Below are 18179 nucleotides of genomic sequence, written 5' to 3'. Positions count from 1 at the left end.
CGTTTTGCTCTGTAGGTGTCTTGGATCTTAGAAACGAGCTCTGGCGCTCGGACCAACATTGCAGTATTTCATCCAGAGTTCGGGCTCAGTTACCCGCCATCCCCTGTACATGGGCGTGTGAGTTTCATGATCCAACCCCCCTCTCTGGAAAATCCAACTATTCAGATCACAGACATTGCTCTGACCGATGAGGGGAATTACATCTGTGAGTACGCCGCATACCCCACCGGGAACGAGAAGGGGGTAACCTCACTCATCATATTAGGTGAGCAAACAGAGGGGGATGGGTGTGTGTGTGTTTTTGTATTAAAATCTTTGTGTTGTGTCTCCTGTCCTAAAGGCTGTTACTGGATTTCTGCATCATATTGTCTGATCAATCAGACCACTGTTAATGTGTAAAGCATGGCAGTAACCTTGACCAAGCGCTCGTGTCTTTCTTTCTTTTTTTTTTTTTCCTCTTTCTTTGCGCTATTGATCTGCCTGCTTATCATGCTGAGAGGCTGCTGTTCTCCTGTCTTTCTCGGCCTCCATCGCTTTTCTCCTCTCTTTCCCTTTGATGTCTTTCTCCAAGTGGAACGTGCGTACAAAGTGAGCACTGTGCAAGAAGCAAACCAATCCTCAATGTTTCCTTCCTTCCCTTCCTCCTCTCTTTCTCTCCTCTGTCAAAGTGCTCTGTGAAATAAAGATCGAAACGCTTTTTTTTTTCTTTCCTCCTTTATTTACTCTTTCTCCCAGCCAAGCCCGTGAACTCGGCCTCCACCATCACTGTGCCTGCTGGCAAGTCTCCTGTCGCCGTAGCGCGGTGCGAGTCAGCCAACGGACGTCCACCCGCAACCATCACCTGGGCGACCGCTCTGAGCGGCAACGGCTCGGCACCCGTCAAAACGGACAACTCGGACAACACCGTGACGGTGCGTAGCGAGTACTTTCTCACGCCCACGCCGGCTGATAACGGCAAGGAGATCAGCTGCATCGTGTCGCATCGCACACTGACCAGACCCGAGAGCTTCGCCATGAAACTAGCGATCCAATGTACGTCCATGTTCCGTTCTTTTGCAGAGCAGGATGAGTCTCAAGAGACTAATTATTTCCAGATTGCTGCCTATGGAGGCACTTGAGAGTACGCTTGAGTGAATCGTAAGCAGTAGCTTGTCGATACAACAGAATGTCAGAGTAAAGCCTGTTTAGTCTCCGGGAGGCTCAGAAACCTGGAGTGTGGGCTGCTGGACTGGTTGCAAATTTGCTTGTGTAATTTTAGTTAGCGAACAGTCAGACACAAATCTGTTTCAGAGTTGTAATGGCACAGGTAAACAACACTCTCCCTCTCTCTCAGATCCTCCTAAGGTGCAGATTGTTGGATATGACAATAACTGGTACATGGGCCGGAAAAATGTGGTGTTGACCTGCCAGTTTCAGGGGAACCCTGTTCCTTCCAGCGTGAACTGGAAAATGTGAGTAAGACTACTTTTTCCGAGCACAATAACAAAACTGATTAATATCTAATGATGTTCAGTGAGCTCACTTCAAAGACTCAGTGTCTGATAACGTCCTGTTAGCCTGCGTTAGCCCCATAAACCACTTTTCTACAGTTTTTATCCCCTGCTGGCCAAAAGGCCCGAAGGGGGATTATGTCGTAGCGATTTCCATCCCTGGAAGGGCGCTCACTTTCTGAAATCAACTCCTCTCCCAATTTTTGGAGGAATTTCACAAAACTTGGCAGGACTCTTTGTTGTATGTCGGTAATACGCATATTGTAATTTCGTTAACTTGGGTCACGTTTTACCAGAGTTACAGCCCTTGTTTAACAAAATTATACTTTGGCAATTTCACGAGCGTGTGTTTTTCCTTCTGACATCAACTCCTCTCTCAATTTGTGGATGAATTTCACCAAACTTGGCAAAAAGGCATCGTCGTTAGTACGCATATTGTAATTTTGTTCGATTCGGTCGCATTTTACCAGAGATGTGACCCTTGATTAACAACCTTCTGACAATTTCATGAAGGTGTGCTCGGCTTCTGACATCAACTCCTCTCTCAATTTTCGGACGAATTTCTCGAAGCTTGGCAAAAGGCCTCGTTATACGACGGTAATACGCAGATTGCGATTTTAATTTCGTTTGAAAATTTTCCCAGAGTTTTGACCCTTGATTAAATAACTTGTACTTTGACAATTTCGTGAGGGTGTGCGTTCTTCTGAAATCAACTCCTCTCACAATTAGTGGCGGAATTTCACCAAACTTGGCAGAAGGCTTTGTTATATGACAGTTACGTATATGCAGATTGAAATTTCGTTTAATTTGGGCAAATTTTCCCAGAGTTATGCCCTTGATTATTAACGAACTTGTACTTTTTGGCAATTTCATCAAGGTGTGCTTGCTTTCTGAAATCAACTTCCCTCATTATTATTATTTTTTTTAATCCCCCGCTGGCTGAAAGGCGATATCGTGGCGATATCTGTCCTGGGAAGCGTACTCACCTTCTGAAATCGACTCCTCTCACAATCTTTGGAGGAACTTCATGAAACTTGAGAGCAATTCCAGCGTTATGGACGTGACACTTGAACTCAAAATGGCAACAAATGACCCAGTGCATGTTTTATTGTCTCCCAGTATTTAAACAGGTGTTGCATATTTTAAGGCTGTACCATACTGGAGAAGTGATAGAACAAGAACAATTCCCATAGTACATCTAGGGCATGCCAGAAAACGCCAATAAAAGATGCGTTATGGATGTGACAGAAAAAGTATCACTTTTCTTGGGTGACTGTACATTTTTATCAAACTCTGTGAAATCGTAAACCTAATGTCGAAATGGAGATATCCATTTGATAGAGGGGTCCAAGGTGAATATTAAAAAATCTTTGTTTAAAATATTTTGTATTTCATGCAGAGTTTCGGAAGGAAAAGTCAGCGTTATGGATGTGACAATTCCGTTATGGATGTGATGTTGACAGGATTCTTTGTTATATGTTAATACGCATATTGCAATTTTGTTAAATTTGGTCACATTTTACCAGAGTTGTGGCCGAGTTGCCAGCAGGGGATATTGTGCTCTCGGAGCGCTCTTGTATAGAACGAAATTCCTTGCTAAAGGTTAACACTTGGGCATTCTGTTTAACAAAGTTCATCTGTTTCTTGCCGAGTAGTGATTTAGTGAACTTTTCCCTGTGAGAATCGTCCACCTGTTTGACTTCACAAGGGAAACGTACTGTACCTTTTTAATGAGCGTTGACCCATGTCTTGCAGTAACGCTGTGTTACAGAACAGGAAAAACTTTTGCCAATGTTATTTTAATGTTCCCTGACAGGAGCTCAGGCTTTATCCCAGATTCAGTGGAGGTGGCTGAGAATAAACTGACCGTACGGAAGGTGGACGAAAACGTAAACACCACGATTATCTGCGAGGTAACCAACACCCTCGGCACCGGCAAGGACCAGGTCGCGGTGTTCGTCAGGGGTGAGTGAGATCACACGCTTATACAGACGTTAGGAAAACGCCACGCTCAAACTATTCTCAACATCAGGTACTCTGTGAATACGCAAGTTTCCTGTCTATGGTTTCAGCATCCTGGGTTTTCTCGCTCACTCATACACACCCACTCATCTGTAGAAGTGACACACAGTGCTGAACAGCAGCAAAATGCTCTTGGTGTCCTGGGCATCCTCTCCCAGGGGATTGTGGGTATTCGTGTAAGGCAGTTTGTTGTGTCTGTCATGTTGCATGTATAGTGTGTGTGCACTGACTATTTGTCTGTCTTTTCATATCATGCATGTTTGTCATCTCTTCCTTAATGAATCTGTTTTGTTGCACTGACCATGAGAGAATTGCGACATCCACGGATTTATTCTTACCCACTCCTGATACGCATTAACAAGCATTTATTTTTACACCTTCTCCAGACCAGCTTTATTCTCAGTTGCCCTAGGTGACTAGTGTCGGAGGAATATGAAGAATATTGCAGCGTTCTTGCAGCAAACAATAGAAGCACCTAGACTAACTGGATAACCCAGTCACGATGATTTCTCTTTACGTTTTGTTTGGAATCAATCAGCTGCCAGTCCACTCTGTTGTACAGTGTGGTGCTCCCGGTGCCTGGGAGCAAGAAACCTCACTTCGAAACTTTGTGTGTGTGTTGAAGAGATTGAAACACATCGAGGTGTTTGAAGCCAAGAGCTCTGTATAATGTATGAGCTGTTCCGTATGGCAGCAGGCTGGGACAGAGTGCTGCGCTCGGCGCCTGTCATCAGCCATGTCCTTTTTTTTTTTTTTTTTTTCCCCTGGTCCTGTTCCTCTTCCACCAAGCAGTGTGCCGGTATAAAACCTAAGTGCACTTTACTGCTGGGGGAACATCACTCTGCTCCTGCTGACCAAGGAAGGAGGGATGGTCGAGTTAATGATAGAAAATGTGCCTCTCTCCAGCAACACGTCTTTCTTTTAAGAGGCTTCTATCTGCTGCTTCTTCGCTTTTTTTTTTTTTCCTCTCTCTCTTGCACTTCCATTTTTTTTTCCTTGTCTGCTATTTCTTCCTCCATTTGTCATCTCTGCCTTGTGTAAATGGTGTGTAGCATAAAGGCAAAGGCTGCTTTGCTGGAAGACCGCGGGGCGGGGGGGGACCTCGAATGTCCGCCTGACAAAGTGTCTCCCTCACAAGCCAGCAGTCTAATATTCTAATGGAAGCAGAGCGATCGTGGAGAAAGACGGGCGTGAGAAAGAGGAAGGAATGACAAGAGCAGGAGGAAATACAAAGGAAGGAAGTTGATGGCATTTCAAACCTCCTTAGCAAACTGTAGCACTCTTAAATCCAGACTTGGGCGCTTTAGTACCTGGCCTCCTCTCCTCCTCCTCCTCCTCCTCCTCCTCCTCCTCATCGTCGTCTCTCTCTCTCTCTCTCTTCTCCTCTGCAACAGGGAGGAAGCAAGATGACAGGGAAATGCTAATTAGGCTGTAAAGCCAAGCGAGGCCGGACTTTGAATTCCCATCCAGGTGCTCAGTGGTGTTTATCTTGCATTATTTACACTCTGAGCATTGGACATGACAAGATGTACGCTGAAGTCCACACTTCCTCACTGAGTCTTTCAGTTATTGTCATTTCTAGCTCCGAGTCATAAATGCTTACTGTTTTGTGCTCGAGACTGATCAGGCAAGTTCCTGTCAGTCAGACGACGAATCCTTTTACAGTCATCCTCGATCGCAGCGCGAACAAAAACGGTAGCATGTGGTTTTTGCAGTTCTGAATAAGGCAACAGAAGCAAACGCGTCAGTAACGTGCATGCATCGTCTTCCGTTTAGAACAACCAGCATGAATGAAAATGGATCTATTGGCCCTTTTCGACTACCCTTTTTCAGCTCGCTTCAGCTCACTTCAGCCCGACACGGCTCGCGTTTTGACTACCTCAGAACAGCACGACTCAGCTCGCTTCAGCCCTGCTCAGCACCCAAAACTCGCACGGTTTTGGAGTAGGGCTGAAGCGAGCCGAGCCGAGTGGGGCTGGGGGCGTGAGGAGACACTCCCCTGTGCACTGATTGGTGAGGAGGAGTGTCCTCACATGCCCACACACGCCCCGCGAGCACGCTGGGATCTGTAAACACCGTAAACCCAGAAGAAGAATAATTACGAATTACGAGAATTTCTGAAGCCTTATGTGCCTCGCTTCATCTATACGCTCTTGCCAGTATCTGTTGGCGTTGTCGGTGACAACAAGCCACAGCACCAAGACCAGCAACACTAACGACTCCATGTCCTCCATGTTTATTGTTTACTATCCGGGTCGTGAGACTACCGCTTAAAAGGTCACTGATGTCACTGTTTGCGCCGCCGAACGACATCACGTGACGTCCACCCACTTTCGTTAACTCCACCCAATGTGTCCACCCACTTCCAGGCAGCACGGTTCAGCGCGGTTGTAGTCGAAATGCAACTCCAACAGCCCCACTCAGCTCGACTCAGCCGCGTTGGTAGTGGAAAAGCGGCATGTGTGTAAAACCTACAGTAAGAAAATCCCCCCCCCCCCCCCCATGTTAACTGTTTAACGTTGACAAAATGGTGTGACTGTTGCACCAGAATGTCTGTCTGGTTTTGCATAAAATAAACCTCTCTCTCTCCCTGTCTGTCTGTGTGTCTCTGCCTGAAAGAACTGACAAAACAGACCCTCTTAAACCTGCATTACTGCAATAAACAAATTCTGTTCCTGTTGCAAAGAGTGGTGTTTTTGCCCCCCCCCCCCCCCCCAACTGTCTCCTGTTTGTTTGAGCGCTGCAGAGAGCCTTGTATTTATTCAGTAATTGAAATGAATTCCAGCCCTTGTTGAAACATGTAGGCTGAAAATGAAAAGGTGGCTCGCTTTCCGAACAAAGAGCGAGAGAAAGGGACACACACAGAGCCTAGTGTCTTCTCCTGATGACTACACGACCACCCGCTGAACGGTGACAGGGAGGTAGATTTAGTGCCGTGCTGCGGTTGTGGGAGGTGGTTTTAGCGTGTCAGGTGTGTGACAGAAGGTGAGTGCAACAGTGTTGACAGGCGTGAAATGGTCAGTACCTCGTCGGTAGCGCCCCCCCCCCCCCCCCCCTTTTTTTTTTTTTTCCCTTTTCACCCCTGGCAACTGTCTCCATGGTGACTTGGGTCAGCCTGAGCAGATTTAACTTGTCATGCAGTTGCTGCTTGATATTGTGTGTGAGCGCGCACATATGAGAGTAGAAGCTGCAAACCTCATGTGTAGCCCTCCCTCAGTAAGCACACCATCAGTCACCCCTAGAACTGAGGGGGGCGGAGAAGGCAAGAGAGGGAGGTTGTTTCAGATTAAAACTCAGGGACTTGACAGTAATCGCAGAGTATACCCGAACATTTCACCATGCAGATTCTTGTTCGCTTCCCCTTTTGACCATTTTTAGAGGTGTAATTACTAAAGAAATCACACTCCAAAGTATTACAAGTCTTCCTCTGTGCAGACTACGCGGGCTGTTAACTCGTCCTTCGTTCTGCTCCGTTCCCTAGTTCTTGTCCTCGTTTGTTCACCGCGCTTCAGAACAGCTCCCCACTGCCCAGCAGAAAACTAAAACGGTCTCTAATAGGAAATTTGCCTGCAGTTTAGAGACAAGCACAGTCCAGTTTCCCAAATGCATCATAAATTGAGAGAACGAGAGCTACGCTCTGCTATTTAACAGTGATTTTCTGTGCAGCAGTGCTTTTGGGAATGAGCACAGAACAGTCCTAGTGAACAACATGACTGCAGCTGCATCATTATTATTCTGTAGAAAAATGTCACGGTTAAGTCCAACACAAGGCCTGAGATTTCACTGTTCATTTGGTTAGCTAGCTTACAGTATGATCTTGCACATGACGAGACTTCTTGGCAATTTACCGTTTTAATTTTGGCATGGTGCACATTTATCTCATTATAGATGACAAAAACAATTAAAAGGACAACATACTAATTAAATGTCCATAATGTTGCCTATCCAGTGATCAAAAAACAAAAGTCTTTCTGCTGTTTATTCTAGAACAGCGTTTCTCAACCTTTTTTCAGTCACAGCACCCTTCAGAAGTATGCAAATTCTCAAGGCACCCCCATATAAAATGTACAGAGTCACGCTGACCATACGCTGACCCCGGCAGTGACGTTGTGACATGGGAAAGGGGGCCATTAGACAAATTTTGATGATGCATGAGGCGGCGATGAGCTGCATTAGTGTAACTATCGTTTTTTGGAATTTTAATTCATTTTATTTATTTCAATGTTAGAATATATTTTTTTGACAGCACCCTTAACGAAGCCAGACGGCACCCCAGGGTGCCGCGGCACCCCGGTTGAGAGAGGCTGTTCTAGAAGAATAATGGGCAGCCTAGTATCGTGTTTGAGAACCGAGATACCACCGATATCCATACTGATCTAATGGTCCACTTGGTGTCTGATGCAATGGCAGTGGGCTTTGAGAAACTTGTCCTGTTGTATGTCCTGTATGGGGGCGTGTGGGTTGTGTTTCCTTGATCAGAGCTCCAGGGTCTCAGGGTTTGATCCTGTGATCCCCAACTTGGTTTAATTGGGTTTTGGATTTCATCTGGGTTCTCTGGTGTCCTCCCAACTTCCACCTCGGGCTATTTTACTGTATAACCCCTTGGCGCTAGTTGTGTGTGTGTGTACGTACAGTGCCCTGTAGTGGACTGGAGTCCCATCCAAGGTGTATTCCTGCATTTTGGATAAGTATTGGATTATGATGGATTGTAAAGCAATTACAGAAGATGAATGAATTTTCAATACAAGATCAATGCTGAGTCAGTCATTTATTTCTAATAGACAGATCAGGTGAAAATTAAATCCAAAAAGCTTGAAACTGCAATTGAATGCAGAACAACATACTTTTTACAGAATTAAAATGTTTATCTGTTCTTGAGATATTACAAATCAAAGACTGAAGAAACTGCTTAATTTTTAGAAAACTGCAGTAATATTGTCTGAGGATCACATGGTCCAAAATGGGTCTCAGAGATCAAATGTGTGTCCCCCCCCCCACCCCCACCCTTAAAGTGCCATTCCACCATTGGATGTATTTTTTTGGCATAAAATACAATATATTTTATGACAACATGACTAGCCAGAGAAATCTTTTAGCTTCAAAATGATATATCAAACATAATTTTTTGACAACGACAAGTATATTAATTTTGCGACCAAAGTCACCTACCCTTTTAATTTCCGCGCGGTAGTGAAACGTGATGTCATCGGCAGGTTCCCCTTCTTGTGTACCACGTCACGTGTGACGTGGCACAGATTATCAGCAATGGCGGATAGAACGCGATGGTCAGCTTCGGAAAAGAAGCGAAGGAAAATAGCAAGTGATGCCCAAAGGAGACGGTCGATGGTGGATATCGGCACAGCAATCGACAAGTGGAAATCGCGTTCTATCCGCCATTGCTGATCATCTGTGCCACGTCACACGTGACGTGGTACACAAGAAGTGGGACCTGCCGATGACATCACGTTTCACTACCGCGCGGAAATTAAAAGGGTAGGTGACTTTGGTCGCAAAATTAATATACTTGTCGTTGCCAAATTCTGTTTGATATATCATTTTGAAGCTAAAAGATTTCTCTGTCTAGTCATGTTGTCATAAAATATATTGTATTTTATGCCAAAGAATACATCCAATGGTGGAATGGCACATTAACTTTTCTATTTTTCAATATATTTACATGGAAATTGGCAGGAACATAGATGGTTGTATACTCAATACAAAGTTTAAAAAAAAATAGTAAAAACAAATTATGCAAATTACTATTAATTGTGGGCGGCACGGTGGTGTAGTGGTTAGCGCTGTCGCCTCACAGCAAGAAGGTCCGGGTTCGAGCCCTGTGGCCGGCGAGGCCCTTTCTGTGCAGAGTTTGCATGTTCTCCCTGTGTCTGCGTGGGTTTCCTCCGGGTGCTCCGGTTTCCCCCACAGTCCAAAGACATGCAGGTTAGGTTAACTGGTGACTCTAAATTGACCGTAGGTGTGAATGTGAGTGTGAATGGTTGTCTGTGTCTATGTGTCAGCCCTGTGATGACCTGGCGACTTGTCCAGGGTGTACCCCGCCTTTCGCCCGTAGTCAGCTGGGATGGGCTCCAGCTTGCCTGCGACCCTGTAGAACAGGATAAAGCGGCTAGAGATAATGAGATGAGTATTAATTGTGCTAATTAGGTTAAAAACGCTAAATTGGTACACTCAATGAAGTAATAAGGTTATTTCTAATCCCCTCTTTGTGCTCTGTAGGCCTTTGTCTTTCTGAAAAGCAGGGCCTACTAGTGTTTATATGAAAGAATATAAATGATATTCACAGCTTTCAAGGCTAACCTCGAAAAAAAACGAGATTGAAATTGACACTCGCATTTCTGACTTCCTTTTTTTTTTTTTTAAAATCTCATTCTGATCACTATTTTTCATCAAAACAACTAGTTTTCTAAACTAGTTATTTATTTACATGAATCAGTTTGATTTGAAAAAATAAGTAGGTAAAGCTATGAAAACTCGCTTCAAAGTCTCCCGTGAAGCATAACATCAAAACTAGCAGATGGAAAATTTTGTTCAATACTTCATCAGAAACCGTGAGGGTGAGAGAACATCCTTATAAAAGTTATCTGATTTGATTATTGACGAGTAATCCAGTCGAAAACTGATCAGAAGACAGAGAGCCTGAGCACTTTCCCATGACTCAGAAAGCACTGGCGGTTTCCTAACATCCCTTGAACAGAAAGTGAACTCTGTTGTACCACATTCAACCTGCTGTTACTCTCAAAGTACTGAACAGATCTTAACCCGATACATTTCTTTGGGAAGCAGAGATTAAAAAGCTTTTAATGATGGTATTCACTAGCCTGGCTAACGCGACTTCAAAGCTCTCCGAGCATTTGGTCTGGCCAAGCTATTAAGCCAAACCGTTTCCCAGAGCCCGTGGTTGACCCGCCTCCCTGAAATGCCTCAGTTTGCTACTGGTCGAAGCCAGAAAAGGCTGTGACGAAGCTTAAACCAATCACATCACTCTTTCCTCTGACGTATGTGTCGCAACGGAAACTGCTTGAGTAACAGGAAGAAGAAGGAGGAGCTGAAGAGGAAGAGGACGATAATAACACGAGCAGAAATGGAGAGAAACTACTTTTGTCAAACATGTAAAGTTAACATGCGAGTGGCGGGTGTATATTCGCATTGTAGTGTCTTATTTGAAAGAAGGACAAAGCCGCAGTCTATGGCTTCCGGTCGCAGTTCTACTACGTCACTGCCTTGAACACGCCTCTACCCAGGGCCGTTGGAGATGCTCAAAGTTGATTGGCTCCCGATTTTTCGGGAGCTTGGAAATGCTGTAGATAGCCTGCCTGGCCAGACTAAGCTCGGAACAGGCCCTCGTGTTGCGTCACGCTTAGGATGGGCGGGCCCAGGCTAGGTATTCACGAGAGACAATATTCTAGAGTTAAGCGATGACCGATTTGGGAGCTTAGATGAGCATCTGCATGGACAAGTTTGTTGGTTATCCAAGTTTTAAGACGAGGTTGAGTCTGACCTGATACCAGGCTGGTGTCTGCTCTTGATATCAGGATCCGATGCATGTTCAACGAGTCCCTTTTTGACAAATTGAACAATCACACCATGCTACTATTGACAGAACAACCCCCAACAAGCCATGCACACATTTTTCTTTATTACTCGGTGTTTGCCTACGGTGCTTTATGCATAACCAATCAGCAATAAGCAGCCAGTGCTGATCTTGAACACTGAACCAGTGGCCAAGTGCAAAAAGAAGGCCTTAGGCTGTATTAGATTAGACACCCCCCCCCCCCCCCCCCAAAAAAAAAAAAAAAAAAAATTGATATCTAGTCTGCAAAAAAGTGTATTAAAGAAACCCTTCAGGATCAACAATCCTACTCCCTCCCTCACTGATGCGTATGCAGTTCATCAACCGTAAGGACATGTCTGATGGAATGGTTTCATTTGGTTGGGAAGTGTGTCGGTGAGATACATGGAAAAGGAGCAGTTAATGTGGCGTAAAAAAGATTACAAGAACTGACTCTGGGAGAAATAATCTCCATCATGGTGCCAGTTTTGAAGCCGTGTGTGTGGAGTCGAGGTGAGAGGTAACGGCTGAAGTGAGAGAGAGAGGTGATGGGATGTGAGAGACAGGGCGTTCTTGTGTCTGAGTGTTTGTACCAAGGGACAGTGCAAAGCAAAACTCCCATTTTAGCATTGCTTTTAGGACAATGTTGTTCTGCAGGGACGACAGGCAAGGAGAGAGGAGGATTTATGTCTCCCTTCGACATTCCTGTCATGTGATGGGGATTCTACAGACTCACTCACTCTCTTTCACACACACACGTACGTACAGCACACTGGTAAAAGCTGTCTGCTCTGCGCTGGAGGAGAGTTTCTCTGAGCATACAAGTGTATTCGGGGTTTTTTTTTTTTTCCCCTCCTATTTTCATGTAAAGGTTAGACATGTTGGAGCTTGACCACACCTTCCCTTCATGCTGTCAGTCTAACAAGCTCGCACACGCGTGCACACACTTCACCGTCCTTTGGGTTATTAGGAAGTGAGGGGGGAAAAGCTGTGTGCTGTTTTCTATATTTGTGCCTTCAAGGCTGACTTGTCTGTGTTATCTCGAATTGTCAATCAGCACCTCCTTTCCCCCTGTCCTCCCTCCATCCATCCATCCATCCATCCAACCAACCAACCATCCATCCATCCATCCATCCAAGTTGTCCATCCCTCCCTGTCCTCTGGTGTGTTATGGTGCTGCATGGTTGTACATTTCTTCTCCCCTGATCTGTTTCATGCTTTTTAGAACGTGAATGCAACAAACTGGCCTTATAGAGAACAATCCCTCTGAGGAGAAATGCCACACACACACACACACACACACACACACACACGGTGACCTGGCTCTGCAGTGTGAGAAACTGAAATTAAGCATCTGGAAATCACTTTCTCCCCCACCACCACCATCATATCTGTCACTCGTTTCCTTTTCTCATCTATTTTTTTTCCCCCTAACTTTGCTCTTCTCTGCTCTGTTCTTCTTTCTTTCCTCCTTTAGAAGCACCCATGCCTCCCTCCAATGCGGGTGTAGTAGCGGGCGCAGTCATCGGCAGCTTCCTGGCCCTCCTGTTGGTCGGGGCCCTCGTTGGCGTCTTGATAAACCGCAGCCGCCGGCAACAGCAGGGTTACCGGGGCAACAGCAAGGGCAACTCCGCCCCCTATGACTCAGTGGCACGTCTCTTCGGCTCCTCAGGCAGCAAGAACGGCACAGGCAGTCACGGCAACAATAACGCGCCCATCTACAAGGGGGACGTGGGGCTCTCTGAGAAAGCAGGAAATATCGGGCTGCACCAGGGGGGCGTGGCCTTGGTGGAAAACGCACCCACGGCGCAGGACATCCTGCTGAGCGGCGAGCTGGACGAGGCCGAGCGCCGGAAGTTCGACGAGCTGGAGGACGAGGACGAACGTTACGACCAGTTCAGTGGCAGCGGCCCGATCCTGCAGCTCCGCCCACATGACGAGGACCCCAACTCCGCCTACCTGGACGACGACATGGAGTCGCAGAGAGATGGCTCGATCATCTCCCGGACCGCTGTCTATGTGTGAGAGTGGAAGAAAGGGAAAGGAAGAGAGGGAGAAAGAGAACAAGCCGGGTAAAACGAGGACTGGAGTGGACCTGCTCCCAAAGGATTTTTTTTTCTTTCCCCCTTTGTTTTAAGATTATTAATTTTAGTTCTCAGATATTATTAAAAAAAAAAATAACACACCAGAGAGAGACAGAATTGGATGGATGGATGGATGGATGGATGGATTAATAAAACAAATGAAGGACTGGACAGAGAGCAGAAACATAAATAAGAGGTTTATACAGTACTTCCTATTTACAGCAATGGTTGTCATGGAGACAATGTCTGAGAGAAAGGCGAGACTTTAAATGTGCACACATCATTATCCAAAACACGCGCGCACAATCTCTCTCTCTCTCTCTCTCTCTCTCTCTCTCTCACTGAAACACCAAGGTTATGTTTGAATCCACATTGTGCTTTAGTGGATGTCTGTAATCAGGGTTTGGTCAGAATGATTAATCTCCTTCTTCGTCGTCATCTTCTGCTGTGGGACCGTGGAGCAAGTCTGCTACGTCTCTTGTGACCTTGCTTCTCTCTCTCTCTCTCTCTCTCTCTCTCTCTCTCCCTTTCTCTTGCTCTGTCTCTCTGGCCCACTATATCCTGTCAGCTAGATGATTGGAGGTTGGACCCTGGACATACTCCCCCGGTGAAGTGTTCTGTCATAAGCAGCACTTCTTACATGATTGGACGCACACATCAAAGTCTTCGTTTTGTCCCCTGCACTTAGGTACAGTACATGAAGGAAAGCAGCAATTAAGGCTCGACTCAACAAATGGCTGTTTTAAAACATCACGGGGGGGGTTATTACGCGGTTTGAATACACCGGCTAATATCAGATGAGTGTGCCCTTATTAAATTGATCAAAGCGTCATAATAAATTTATCAGCCTTTAAGACTTTGTTACAGTTTGGGATCTCGCCATATTGCATCAGAGACAGTTTGCACGTTCTGTTTTTGCTCTCCTCCTCCTCCTCGGAAGGATGCACTGCTTCAGTATGGTCCCAAATGAGGATCCTGAAAATAAATTGAAGTCGTAAGGACAAGGAGGAGAAACGCTGCCTCTTCCTGAAGGCAACCTAGAAGTACTGATGTTTTAGAAAGCGTGCGCGCTAAACATAGATTAAATCATTGGGCCGATTACCTGCTCATGCCTAATTGAGACAGATTACGTTATACGCCTTTTCTAATTAGTCCATTAATCTCAATTTTATTCGAAAAGAATTGTTTGGGTTTTTTAGCATTGCGTAACTGTACTGTCGGACATCCAGCCTCCGCTAAAGTCGTCTTAACGTGCGGATCATGTTTAAACGGTCGTGTCAGCGAGGCCACGTTTTCCTGTTCCTGATCACCACCTAAATCTCTCTTAATTAGTCCCAAGTGATTCACCTTTAGTGATTTCGTTCCATTTATAGCGCCACGCTGCTCAAGCACTCCCCATTAATCACGAGCAGCGAGTCATTTTGTGTTTGCTTTATTTAGGATCTCTAATTAACCCCTAAATCACTGAATGAAAGGATGGCTGGACGGATGAATGAACTTGCTCCGAAAGAACCATTTGACACACGTGAGCTGGAAGAAGCGCTTCCTTACCAGCCCAGGATCCGAGACTCTAATAAACTCGACGCACACAAACCCTTGACCTTCCATCTCTGCGCATGGAGATGTAATTAATAGAGAAAATAATTACAGCTGCATCGAGCTCTAATCTCTAATTGTACAAAGCTAATTAATCAACTCCATATTTCTAAATGTGCAGGTCCTAATTGGTTGCCATGGCCGCATGGTTAAATATATCATCTGTTCTCTCACAGTGGGGGGTTTTGTATTCCTTTCTCCTAATCAGTTCTTTTTTTTCATTTATCACTTTTTTTTTTTTTTGTCACTTTGGTCTGAAGGCGGGTGCTATTCATAGAGAGAGAGGGGGGGAGAGAACGTGTGATGAAATTAATTGTTGAGAGAGAGAGGGTGTGTGTGTATATACATATATTTTTTGGTGTAAGGTGTCTGCAACATATGTACACAATTTATTTTTCTTAAACAAATGTGATAAATGTCCAAACATCTATTGTAAATAGGAAATTAGATGGACCACTGCTTCGTATGTGTTTCATCCACAGATCTGCCTAAAGTGCATGGCACTAAATCGTCATCGCGACACAAAGTATTTTTAAATCTATCTGTTAAAGAGCTATATCAATGGGCGATGTGTTCTCTCTCACTCTCTCTCACACACACACACACGCATACACTTGTGTACTGTAGACACCTATTTTTATTGAGCGGTGAAGTCTTTCACCTATAGAGACCCATTTTAGTGAGCGAGGCAACCTCATTCTCACACACACACACACACACACACGTGTATAGAGAGCCACATTTCCACCTGATTTTGTGTACATGCGAGTCAGCGTGTTAAACTGTGTCTGACTCAAGAGTAGTAATTTCCTCCGGGGTCTTGGACTCGCGTACACAGAGTAATTTAAACTGGGCATCATGCATATACAGTCCTGTAAATTAGTCATCCCTGCTGCTCTTGGATCTCCAAGAACGTCCGTGAGCGAGCGAGAGCAAAGCATGCTGGGTAAAGTAGTTTTGAGTTTCCACAGCAGGATCAGGTTCAGTTCAGTCATCATGAGGCTGCACTGCACGTCAGCCCTGCCAAAGGGAATCGGTGCTCTGCTGCTGCGGGCTTCAGCCTGCCCACTGCTAATTAGCAGAGAACACATCGACCTTGCAGCGCTGCTCAGGCTCCTCAAGAAGCAGAGCAGCTAAGGACGGCACACGTGGAGAATATTAAGGAAGAGGCGTAACCTCTGCGCTAGGAGCGTTCGATGAAATTCGAGTTTCTTAGCTCATAAGTTTCATTGCCACAGCTCGCCATCCCTTCGTCCTTCACGCAGACGTTGCCGTCCACTTTTCCTTCTTCTTCTTCTGTTTTTAAACCTGTGTGATTTAGAATCGAAGCCTTAAATGTCACCTGACCAAACCTGTCTCTCTGTACATAGTATAAATATTATAAATATGATCATGTGATGAAGAAAAATAAGGTTGAATAATTGTCGCTTTTTTGTGTACATATATACATATTGGAAGCATGAAGGACCTTTTAATTTCCTCAGTTTTGAAAAACTTGATTTTAACAGCTTTTTTTTTTCTTTCTTTTTTCCCTCCTCCTCCCAACCGTCTCGTCGGTGCTCAGTCAGTGCTTTATTGTTGCGTTTTGAATTTGTGCTATGATGCTTAGAATAATTCATGATTCTGCCGTGGCCTGTTGGAGAACATTTTCTGACGCTTTTCCATCATCACTAAACTCATGTTTTAGGATTTATTTTAGGGTTGCCAGTCTTTGTAATGTATTTTTTTTTTAAATTTGGTTTGTAATTAAAGTATCTAAAAAAATAACACTGACAAGTGAAGTTCTTACTGTCAAGTATGGTGTTTTTCTTCCCTCCTCTCAGCTCCATGAACCATAAAGCGTGTGTGTGTGTGTTGGCACGAACTGTGTATCACCTGTCACAGATAACCTAAATACATGCTTCTAAGAATCTAAAGCCTCTAATGATTTATTTGAAACAAGCCCATTCAAGCACAGTGTGAGAGCCTGGTGAAAAACGAGATCGACACCATTTTCCTTAAATGACAGGTACACTTGGTATCTGCGGTTTGATTTTACACTCACCGGCCACTTTAATAGGAATGTGTTCTTGATTTAAGATCCCTGTTCTTGGCTGGAGGAGTGCAACCCAGTGTGGTGTTCTGCTGTTGCATGCTGAGATGCTTTTCTGCTCACCATGGTTGTAAGGAGTGATTGATTTGATTATATGGGTTACTATATCCTTCCTGGCACCTCGAACCAATCTAGCCATTTTCCTCTGACCTCTCAGCAACAAGGCGTTTGTTTCCACCCACAGAACTGTCACTCATTCACGCCGATGTTTTTTGTTTTTCACACCATTCTGTGTAAACTCTACAGACTGTTGTGTGTGAAAACCCCAGGAGATCAGCAGGTTCTGAAATACTCAAACCAGCCCATCTGGCTCAAACTAACACCCACAGTGGCCACAGTGAAAGTCCCACTTTGCGATCACGATTTTTCCCGTTCTGATGTTTGAAGTGAACATGAACTTAAATTTGTATCTGCATGATTTTATACATCGTGCTGCTGTCAAGGGATTGGCTGATTTAGAGAACTGCATAAAGCAGCAGGTGGATGGATGTATATTTCTTCCTGGAGCTAAAAGGCTGATGTTGCTAACAAATAGAGGGAAGATTTAACTACTAGCTTAGCATTATTCAAACACTTATCATGCACTTTTTAATAAATTGTGTTGTGTAACGGTCCGATTTCTTTACAGAGCAACAGCAGAATATAATGTGTAAATTCATTAGCAAGCCAACTGAGCAAGTAAAAGCTCTAATGTGCTGCCCAGTCTTCTATGTTGGTTGCCTAGCAACAAAATTGACTAGGCTAAAAATAATAGCTAACATAATGCAATAAATTAAGCTTAGCTGGTTAAGGGGGGCTTGATAGTCACCCACTTGCCAACTCTGCCAGCAGAAGGGAACGCTGGAGCATATTCTCAGCAGCTGTCTCGAGTTTGGGAGAGGGAAGGTACCAGTGGCGTCATGACAAAGTTCTCTGAGCATTAGTGGATACTGTCTGTGCTGGCATAGTTCACATCAAGCACCAACACCCAGTGAAGGGTGCCATTACCTTTGTCCAAACAGGGGAGAAGTCACGGCCCCAGCCAAAATCCAGGGGTGGGTTACTCGCATCAGCAAGGGACTGGCAGCTCCTGGTCAACTTGGGGAGGCAACTTTGGTTCCCAGACATCACATCCACCGAACTCGGACCTGAGGTGGTCCTGATGTCTGGAGAATACAGACAAGTGGTCTTGATTGAGTTGATCGTGCCCTGGGAAGACCGGCTGGAGGAGGCTCAGGTGAGAAAGGAAGCCAAATATGCCAGTCTGGTGGCTGACTGTCGGAGACCAGGGTGGAAGGCCCGCTGTGAGCCTGTGGTGGTGGGATGTAGAGGGTTTGCAGGCCAGTCCC

General features: G+C 45.1%; 1 protein-coding gene across 2 annotated transcripts in view; it reads left to right on the top strand.

Annotated features, from left to right (window-relative positions):
• si:ch73-22o12.1 (nectin-2) overlaps positions 1-18179 on the top strand; it is a 131569-nt gene that overhangs the window by 42152 nt on the left and 71238 nt on the right. Inside the window, exons 3-7 of one of the 2 annotated variants that reach the window (XM_060921551.1) lie at positions 16-265; positions 736-1032; positions 1334-1451; positions 3307-3455; positions 12557-16526. In XM_060921551.1, the coding sequence (XP_060777534.1) occupies positions 16-265; positions 736-1032; positions 1334-1451; positions 3307-3455; positions 12557-13104 (1362 nt within the window). In that variant the 3' untranslated portion in view covers positions 13105-16526. Of the gene's footprint in view, positions 1-15; positions 266-735; positions 1033-1333; positions 1452-3306; positions 3456-12556; positions 16527-18179 lie in introns of those variants that run through there. The other variant, XM_060921552.1, reaches the window with a different exon arrangement.

This window comes from Neoarius graeffei, chromosome 5 (genome assembly GCF_027579695.1).
Source record: "Neoarius graeffei isolate fNeoGra1 chromosome 5, fNeoGra1.pri, whole genome shotgun sequence".
Taxonomy (NCBI): domain Eukaryota; kingdom Metazoa; phylum Chordata; class Actinopteri; order Siluriformes; family Ariidae; genus Neoarius; species Neoarius graeffei.
The sequence above is the reverse complement of the archived record's forward strand: the minus strand, read 5'-3'. Positions and strand labels throughout refer to the sequence as shown.